The sequence below is a fragment of the Lactuca virosa genome, chromosome 9 (genome assembly GCF_052849685.1).
Source record: "Lactuca virosa cultivar CGN04683 chromosome 9, Lactuca_virosa_CGN04683_v6, whole genome shotgun sequence".
NCBI classification, from domain to species: Eukaryota; Viridiplantae; Streptophyta; class Magnoliopsida; order Asterales; family Asteraceae; genus Lactuca; species Lactuca virosa.
In genome coordinates, this window is record NC_136434.1 from 10605769 (window position 1) to 10616408 (window position 10640).

General features: G+C 38.5%; 1 protein-coding gene across 1 annotated transcript; it reads left to right on the forward strand.

The window, feature by feature from the left end:
* Positions 1–7913: 7913 nt before the first annotated feature.
* RRF (ribosome recycling factor, chloroplast precursor) lies at positions 7914–10348 on the forward strand. The gene is made up of 11 exons (XM_079074429.1): positions 7914–8118; positions 8203–8290; positions 8552–8621; positions 8726–8821; positions 8987–9084; positions 9295–9406; positions 9498–9539; positions 9623–9679; positions 9758–9808; positions 9972–10028; positions 10150–10348. The coding sequence occupies exons 1-11, from the start codon at positions 8022–8024 to the stop codon at positions 10165–10167; spliced, it is 786 nt and encodes a 261-aa protein (XP_078930555.1). The 5' UTR covers positions 7914–8021; the 3' UTR covers positions 10168–10348.
* Positions 10349–10640: the final 292 nt, after the last annotated feature.

Below are 10640 nucleotides of genomic sequence, written 5' to 3' on the forward strand. Positions count from 1 at the left end.
CTAAAATACCATATACACAAATAATAGCCTCTCATGGCTATAGCTCGGCATGGACCCTCCGGTCATGCGTCTCGGTGAGGACCCTCCAGTCTCACGGCTCGATGTGGACCCTCCGGTCATGTGTCACAGTGAAGACCCTCCGGTCTTACAACTCGGGTCAGACCCTCCAGTCCTGTAACTCAGTGAAGACCCTCCGGTCTCACAACTCGGTTTGGACCCTCCGGTCCTAACTCAGTAAGGAACAGAATAATATAGCATATATCACAAGACAAAATGCATAATATCACATAACTCAATATATGCACATAGGACCCTCCGGTCGATAACTCAAATAAGACCCTCCGGTCACACAGTATTACCACTCGGGTAAGTATAGCGAGAAGACTCACCTCGCATAGTAGAGCAGTATATCCACACTCGAACTACTGGTCTAGACTCCGCCCCTCCATAGCCTCCAAAATCCACAACTTGACCAAACCCTAAAGTCAACGGAAGTCAACAGTTAAAGCTGAACCACCTCGTTGAGTGCAACTCATGAACTCGTCGAGTTCCTCAATACTTAGTAATCACGAAAACCAGAGTCAACTCACCGAGTTGCTAGCCAACTCGTCGAGTCCATGCAGAGTCTAGAAAACCGGGGAAAACCCTAACTACTCATCGAGTCGTTCCACCAACTCGTCGAGTTTACTCTGAATCCACAAAAGGGAAAACCCAACTCAACTCGTCGAGTTGGATGCCCAACTCGTCGAGTTCCTCAGCCCTTTCTCATTAAACTCATTCCAGTCGATTCCAATGCTCCAAACTCTAGATCCAACCTCCTAGGATGGAGTCACCACGTAAAGTTGCTAACTTTACGATCATGCAAGGCCTCACAAGGCTAAATCACTCAAAACTAAGCTCATGAAGGGGTTTAGGACATGAAGACGGGTCAAAGCTTCATAAAGCTTGAAGCTTTATGTACATGGGACCTAGAGAAGTCCATATATGAAACACATACCCCCTGGGCAAGCTTAACTCGAGAATGGCCCTCGTTTTGCACCAAAAGCCCATAAACTCACATAAGAAGAGATATAAGAAATGGCAAGCCAAGGCAAGGACTTTTTACCTCCAAATAAATGCTACAACTGTATGAATGCTGGATCTAAAGACTCCTTCTTGTTCCAAGCTCTTCACTCTTCAAGCTTCCTCCAAGAATGCACACTTTTGGCTTCACACACTCAAAATATGGGCTAGCTTAATAGGGTTTCTCTCTGCATGTGATAGGGTGATGAGGGAGGCGGGACAAAGGAGTTAAAGTCCTTTAAATATGGTGCAACCCCGAATAATTAGGGTTTTCTCTAAACAACCTCAACTCGTCGAGTCCAGCTCTCCAATTCGACGGTTAGGCTTCATAGCTCGCGCGTCCAGATCAACTCCTACACGACGAGTTGGGCCAACCAACTCTTAGAGTAGGCCCTTCAACTTGCACACAAAATCCTCAAGTCCTACATCCAGGAATCGGGGTGTTACAGCCGCAAGGCGGCAATCTCAACTATCCGAGATACCTGCTTAGGATGACTGTCACTTCACCTTTGATGGATTTGATCATGGAGGATCAGGTGGAAGGACCGAAAAAAGAAAATTGGAAGACTGAGCGGATTAGAGGGCAGATTCCCTTGTTTGTTAGAGACAATTGGGGGTTGTTGACACAGTGTGGTAGGGTTTGGGTTCCGGCATCAGGTGGTGCAAGACAGATGATCTTGGAGGAGGCGCATAAATCAAAATTTTCTATCCACCTGGGGGCCACGAAGATGTACCGAGATTTGAGGTTGAGTTACTGGTGGCCCTGTATGAAGAAGGAAGTTGCATGGTTCGTTGAGCGGTGTTTGACTTGTAGAAAGGTCAAAGCCCAACATTAGAGACCTCACGACAAGGTACAACCGTTACCCATCCCTATGTGTAAGTGGGAGGAGATCACCATGGATTTCATCACAAAATTGCCCAGAACGACGCGGGGTGTTGATTCTATATGGGTCATTGTGGACAGGTTGACCAAGAGTGCACATTTTATCCCGATTGTCGAGAGCATATCCGCAGAGAAGCTAGCTGATATATATATATATATATATATGTTCGTAAGGTGGTAGTCAGGCACGGGGTGCCGGTATCTGTGGACCCGGACCGCGATGTTCGTTTCACCTCCAGGTTTTGGAGGAAGTTCCATGAGGAGTTGGGTACTCAGTTGCATTTTAGTACAACATACCACCCTTAGACCGATGGCCAAAGTGAGCGAACGATCCAGACACTTGAGGATATGCTTCGGGCTTGCGTATTGGATTTTAGAGGGAGTTGGGATACTTACCTTCCGCTGGCAGAGTTCTCCTACAATAACAGTTATCATGCTAGTATTGATCAACCAACTTTTGAGATGTTGTATGGAAGGAGGTGTAGGACCTCGGTTTGTTGGGGGGAGGTCGGACATCGAGTCATGGGAAGCACCGAGGTGGTGCTTAAAACTACTGAGTTGATTCAGCAGGTACTCGACAGGCTGCGGGTCGCGCAGAGTCGTTAGAAGAGTTATACTGACCGACGTCGTCCATACGTTGAGTTTCAGGTGGGAGATTTGGTACTACCGAAGGTGTCACCTTGGAAGAGTGTCATCCGGTTTCGAAAGTGGCGCAAGTTGGGCCCCCGGTTTATCGGTCCCTTCAGGATTACTGCCCGGGTAGGCAGGGTTGCGTACCGGTTGGATCTTCCAGATGAGCTCAGTCGAATCCATAACACCTTCCACGTATCTCATTTGAGGAAAGTGTGTAGCCGATGAGTCAACCGTCATATCGCTGGATGGTATTCAGGTGGATGAGCGCCTGAATTATATGGAGAGGCCCATTGCAATTCTTGACAAGAAAACTAAAACTTTGCGTAAAAAGGTGGTGAATATGATGAAGGTGCAATGGAAACACCGAAAGGGCTCTGAGTGGACGTGGGAGCCGGAGGAAGAGATGAGGGATCACTACCCGGATTTGTTTACGGCAGCAGACTTCGAGGACGAAGTCTAATTCAAGTGGGGGAGATGTGTAACACTCGAGTCTAGGTATTTTCCTTTTTAGTCCTTGAAACAAAAATTTATTTTCAAAAGAGGTCCCCTTGTACGCTGCGCGTACGTCTTGGTACGCTTAGCGTACATGGGAATGATGGATTGGGAATCTGAGCCACGTACGCGGGGAGTACATAGCCAAAGTTAAAACCCTAATTTTAGGGCATGAGCCCTATTTAAGCACGCTTATGACCTTTGGACCCTCACCCTTATCAGCCTCCACTGCTACTAACGTCCCTAAAACCCTAGTTTGCCATTGAGAGTGATCTTTGAGCTTGGAAGTAACTTTATTGGCCTTTTTGGTGTGTTTGCAAGAAGAACTTGGTGATCAAGCTTTGGACGTTGTTGAGCTTTAAGATCCTGAATCTACATCGTCTTACGAAGCTGTTGAAGGTAAAAAGCTCATACCTTGTTGATCCTTTTGATAGTTAGAGTTTAAGGTTTGTTTATGAGCTCATTTGGGTCCATGGATTCTCTTTTCTGAGTTTGGTCAACTCCAGAAGCTAGAAATACTAGATCTTAGTCCCTATGATATGTTTGAGGCATAAAAATGTTATCTTGATGGTTGATATGAAACCATGCATGAATCTAGGTCCTTAATGTGAGCTTTGATGAACAAAAATGAATATTGGACTCCCATAAGACATGCTAAGGCATAAAGTTGCCAACTTCATGCCTTAGGACCCCCTTAATGACTGAGAACTAGAAGTTAGATTAAGTGGCTGTAAGGATTAAGCACCAAATGACTAAAGGTGATAAGCAGCTCGGTACGTTGAGCGTACCAGGATGTATGCAACGCGTACTGCATGCGGTCGAGTACGTCGGGCGTACTGAGAATACGTCGCGCGTACGCCTCCAATGGGCTTTTGGACTTTTGTTGGGATTTTGGATCATTGGGCCTTAGTCGGTTTTGGGCTTTGACCTATTTAGAGTATGTGGGTGTTTGACTTCTGCTAATGGGCCTTATGTGGTGTAGTTGGGCCTTTTGGGCCTTGGAGCCCGTTATCGTGTTTAGGCCAAGAATGGTTAGGCCCATTGTGGGAAAGGCAAATAAGCCCTTATCTCAGGAGTTTGGACTTAGGGCTTAGGCCCATGATTTGGGATTATGACCTAATTCTGATTAGGGCTATTTGTTTGTGTTAGTGTAGGACTTTCCTGTTCAGCACCCGAGCATCTTGTTGTTTCCAGCAGACTGAGGTGAGTTTTCTCACTGTATCAATGGGACGAAGGCACCAAGGCCGACCCATTATTTGTATTATAGGATACAAATTATTTGTGTGATATGTGTATGAAAGACCAGAGTTTGGCCCCTGACAATTATATGTAATACCAGGATGTGGCCCCTGACACGTATATGAAAGACCAGGATCTGGCCCCTGACAGTTGCATGAAAGACCATGATTTGGCCCCCGACAATTGTATGGAAGGCCGAGATTTGGCCCTCGGCAAGAATTATATGTAAGGCTATGATTTGGCCCATAGCATTAATTTGTATGTTGGTATGTGGTACCTTGGGGGAAACTCACTAAGCGTTTGCTTATAGTTTGTGTTTATGATTTCAGGTACTTCCGGTACTAAGGGGAAGGGCCCGACGTGATGTCACAACATTCTCTTCCGTTATTTCTGCATTTTTGATATTGTACTATGATGATGTGACATTTATACATTGTGATGGTTTTGGAACAATTTTTATATCTGTAGTATTTGTTTTAAAAAAAACAAAAATTTTATTATGGTTTTGGGTTGTTACATATACTTAAAGCACGGTAAGGATAACTCAACTTACATGTTGTTTGGCGAAAAACCAAACATTACGCGTGCATAATTTCTAAACCGAAAGGTCAATTTCTAGGGGCGCTCTGGCGCTCCAGAGCTTCGCTAGTAACACCTAAGAGCTATTAGATTCGGGCCTAGGGAAAGTTTGGGAGTAATTGGAAAGGAATTGGCTCCAAAACATGCAAGAAAACAAATATATTTATAGGAAAATTTATAGGGCGTGCCACTTCATGTACACATGGCGTGTTCTGGGTGCAAAACGTGGGGAGGAAGGGTGGCCTGAGATCGTGACACGTGTCACCCTCTGATTGTGCCGCGTGTCGGCTTCTGGTCGGTCGAATTTTAATATTTTGCTAAAAAATGTATCTTTCGCATACAGAATCCATTTTCGATGGTCTTTATATCCACGTGTAGATATCGACTAATTTTCACTTTATTTTGCTACAAATTTTATTTAGACTCCGTCGGCTAATTTTCACTTTATTTTAAACGTTTTACGGTCCGAGAAGGCTTAGATTATAAATAACACTGCAAAATTCATAACTTATTCATACGATCTCTGTTTTCAACGTTCATTATATAGTTCACTTCATATTGAAGAGTACTACAACTTTCATTTAGATTTTTTCGTCTAACAATCAACATATTTCGATTTCGATTTCTTTGTCACACACTGTTGTATTGTGTTGCACTCGAGCCTTTGAAAAATCATAACTTCCTTATACGAAGTCAGATTTTTGCGTTCTTTATATCGATGCGCTCCTATTGACAAGTGATTCGACTTTCATTTACATCACTTTAGCCAAAAAGCAACTTATATCTGGTTCACATTTTTTATAACGCACCTTGTCTTATCGATTTGAATGCGAAGCTTATATACATCATAACTTTCTCATACGAAGTTAGATTTGAGCGTTCTTTATATCCACGAGATTATCATTACAAATACTGCAACTCTTGTTAGGATTATTTATCCTAAATAATCTTTTATTTTTAATGCTTATTTTAACCATAAATTTTGTATTAAGGCTTTCTGCAAATATTATACACTAATAATATTTGTTTACATATCGTGCAAACGATAATTAATTAATTGCCCGTAACGCCTACGAAACACGATTATCCTATTCAGTGATTTTATTTATTCGATTAAATGTATAATAATTATTATTATACCTTAAACGTCTAGCCCGAATATACGGACGTTCAATAATCAAAATACATTAAAAACACATAACCATAAGTACATCAACTAATGTGTTTTTATTCATTTTAACCGGTTCAACTGAGTTTGTAAAACCAACCGGGTCGTTCCGATTAAAAAATTAATAGACATAAAATCGATGCTAGTTGAACTGTTTCAGGTCCAACCGACTGTTTCAAATCAGTTTTTAAAACATTCGATAGGAGAAAGAAAAAAAAAATTCAAATAAACAATTATTTGAAAAACGTGTTTATTTCTAGAATTCAGAAGACACATGGTCATTATTATATTATGTATGCAAGACAAGTTTTTCGAGGTGGTTTTTGAGGTTACACCTTTATTTTTATTTTTATTTTATTAAATTGCTTCAAACTTTAACTTTTGTTACAAATCTACTTATGTATTTGTTTTTGTCGAAATTTTTTTATGTTTTTTCATAATTTGTTATTTTTAATGTTTTTTAAAACTTTCATCTAAATACTTTTTATAACTTTGTTTTTACATTTTTTCATTTCATCTTTATATAATTTTTACTTTGTTTTTTAACCTTTTTTATATACAATTTTGTTTTTACATTGTTTTTATAATTTTAAACTTATGTCTTCTTGATGATAGTTAGGTTGGGATGATGAATCATACATCGAAGGTCCACGATTTAAATCATGGTACCAACAACATATTGCTAGGTTTTCACAATTTATTTATAAGTAATGTGCATTGGGACAATTTTAACAAAATCTTTTCAGATGGTTTTACATTTATAACTTGGTCTATTTAAAACTTCTATCTTTTTTTTTTCTTTTAACAGTCTGATTGTATAATTTGTTTTAAGATGAATAGGTTTATTATAAGAGATAATGTCATAAAAAGTCTTATGTTTGGTTGAGAATGTCGGTTTTACCATTTGAATGAATTTTAGTTCGTTTATGCCGCAAACTTGCAACTTTTTTTTATTCTTCTCACTTTTGCTCTTTTACCAGGTATAACCGGTCATATGTACAACTTTTTTTTTCTTCTAACTTGGGTTTCCCATAAACAAAAAAAAAACAAGTACTCTTGTTATTAGACAATTATAAAAGACAATATAAAAAAAAGCTGTACAACATAATTACATTATAAAAAAAATGAAGTTAATAAAAAATTTAAAATAAAAACTTGAAAACAAATTGTAAAAAATCAATATAAAAAACCAAATAGCTTGATTAGTGTATACTTTATTATTAAGGATTTTGTTGAAAGATTAGATACGATAAATGAAAATATCAATCATTAATGTTTAAAAAAACTATACCCACACATCGAGATAAGACAGGTATCTGTTCTATTTATTTGAAACCAAAATCGGTGGTTATTGAAATTTCGGAACCGGAACCGAAACCGAAACATATCTATAGATAGTCAGACTCAAGCTCATTTAATCAATGAGCTCTAAATTAAACTCGAGCTCGTTTAACTCGATCTTGACTCAAGGCCGAATAGTTCAATTGAGTCACTCAAGCCCATCGACTGCTACTCCATCGATGGTTGATTTCTCATATTCTTAGAGTCAAGACAAACATATAAAAAAGTTGTAACATAATATAATACATTACACTCCCAATTTTCCAAAACTGGTTAAACAAATGAAAACGGTCCAACCCAAATCGTTCACAACCCGATTTTTCTTTTTCCTACCCCGCTCGAATCGGCCCGATTCGAATTCGGATACAAGATACAACGCAGCGGAAGCCCAAATCCAAATAGTCCAGTTCATGTTCGAGCCTCTTGGTGAGGGATTAGGGAAAGGGACGAAAACGGAGGACCAGTCGCTGTAAATTTTGACTGGTTATTTTTACTTCATACAGCTACAGCCTCTTCCTCTTATCCACAAAAATCATCTCCGGTCTTCAATGAAGACTATATAATCCAAAGGCCCTTGCCCCTTCCTCTGATTCGAAGGATTTCAAGCTTCATTTTCAGATAAAAATGGCGATGTCGTCATTGTCACCCGCTACGTCATCCGTACGCTCCATTTACCGACAACCCAGAATAAGCCCTCCCAAAACACTCCTCTCTCTTCAAGGTCCCTAAAAGTCTTCTATATTTGGGCTGTGCAACTGTTAGTAAAATGAAGCTTATTGTTCCATGAATTGCAAATTTGTCTCAGGAAATAAGTTGTCATGGAGCTCTTCTGCGAGTTATGTGAAACTTCAAGCAAAGGTTGCTCTTGTTGTAAAAGGGTTGCCAAAGAAGAGGCAAGTTTATTGGCACTTAATTTTATGCTTTTTCTTACTTGTTGTGCTTGTTATTTATTCTGAATTCATGAGGTTACTTCGTAAACCATTGATTGGGCGCTACTATTCACACATTACCATGATTTTAGTCTGTTTAGAGGTTGTTCACTTATTCATGGTGCTTTGCCCTTTGGGTTTGTCGAGTCGGGGGGTGTTTTGAATCTATTACTGAAATAATCAGAATTTGTGAAACATTCACACCATCAAAAGTGGTTATTACAGGGATCCAATCATCAAGTGTGCCACCATGGAAGAAATCGAGGCTGAAAAATCTCTGATCGAAAAGAATGCTGTAAGTTGAGTAACAAAGTCTATGCATTCCCTTATATAACTTCACAGGTATTAAGAATATGAGTTCAAATATTGATTGCATTTCATTTGTTGGTGTGTTTTTAGAGAGAAAGGATGGACAAGGCTATTGACAGTGTGTTATCAAATTTTAATTCTATAAGGACTGGACGTTCAAATCCAGCAATGCTTGATAAAGTCGAGGTTAGAGATGCCTTACTGATTTCAGTTTTAATTATTATTTGTTGGTTTTCACCCCTACAAAATATCATTAATAAATTTGTAACTTTCATCCACTTTTTAGATTCCCTCTTTCTTTTTATTACAACTGTTTTGGTGTTCTGTTTTATGATTTTAGTCTTCTTTTAGGTTGAGTACTATGGTTCACCAGTCAATTTGAAAACAATCGCCCAAATCAGCACTCCAGATTCAAGCTCTCTCTTAGTGCAGCCTTATGACAAATCAAGGTACATGATCTAATAAGTGTTATTCAGTTTATTAATTTTTTTTTGGCTTAATGGACTTAATTGGGACAAGTAAGCTATATATGGGTGATTCGTTTGACTTAATGCAGAAAGAAAAGTCTAGTAAAGAAGACTCTCCTGATTAAGTCCTATCTTTTTGTAAATACTCCCTCATTTATTCAGACAGCACTTAATGCATGACATTTTTTTCAGCTTAAAGTCTATTGAGAAGGCCATAGTCAACTCTGATCTTGGTTTGACTCCAAACAATGATGGTGAAGTGATAAGATTATCCATTCCACAGCTCACATCAGAAAGGAGAAAGGTGAGCCCTTTATCATACCCATAACTGATTATTACACACCTTGACTATATGTTTCCAAATCTTTATCATTCAATCATGCTTTCTGTTACAGGAGTTGTCAAAAATTGTTGCTAAGCAGGCTGAGGATGGGAAGGTAGGGTTTTTAGTAATTTTGCTCAAAAGTCTTGTTTTTGTTCAAAAGTCTTATTGATCTTATTTTATTCATTTGTTATGTAGGTAGCTATCAGAAACATAAGAAGAGATGCAATTAAATCGTATGACAAACTTGAAAAGGTTTAGGCTTTAAAGATTCTCACTTGTGCAGAGGTTTCTTTATCTTCCACCTTTTAACCATTATTTTATGATTTGCAGGAGAAAAAACTCTCAGAAGATAATGTAAAGGATTTATCGGCTGATTTGCAGGTATTTAAACTGTTTGACCCATGAACAAAGTGGCTAAAGAACTCATTCAACCTCAAATCAAATAAATCTATGGTGGAAACTAACATAGGCCATGATCTTTTACAACACCATTATAACAATTGTTTATTCTCACGCTTTTTTTTTTTTTTTTTTTATCTTTCAGAAAGTTACCGATGAGTATATGAAGAAGATTGAATCCATCTTCAAACAGAAAGAAAAGGTAACACTTTTTTTTCTTCTTTTACACTATGAAGCACTACAAAGAATTTTATATGATTGCTTCATTGAGCTTGTATGGAAGCTTATGAGCAAAACCTTGACACTGTTTCATTCGCTTACAGGAAGTGCTCACAGTATGATGAGAATATGCATTGGGTTATATATATGAGAGGGCTACATCATCGACCAATCTAAAAAGACAAGTTTTTAATCTTTTGAAATGAAGTTTATCAACATGTACGTGTCATCTTTTTTGCATTGATTGTGATCGAATGCTATGTAATTATGGTTTTGGTTTCTAATTTCTTGGCTTGATTCTGATGGAATGTATTGAAAAAATAGTAGCGGATTAAAAATTGCTAAACACGGGTTTTGATAATTTGACAGATACAATAAAGCAACATACACACAATGTGAATAAGATTAAAATTACTTAATCCGATTGACCTCAAACCACTTGCAGTATCTTTCTGATGGCTTAAGGAACATATTTAGAAAATATAAAAAGAGATTAAAATTACTAATTGTAGTTAGGAGTTTAAGTAGCTGGATAACCACTTAGTTAGTCATGGGGTTCTTTAACTATAAGAGTTTTTTCAAACACAAAACTCTT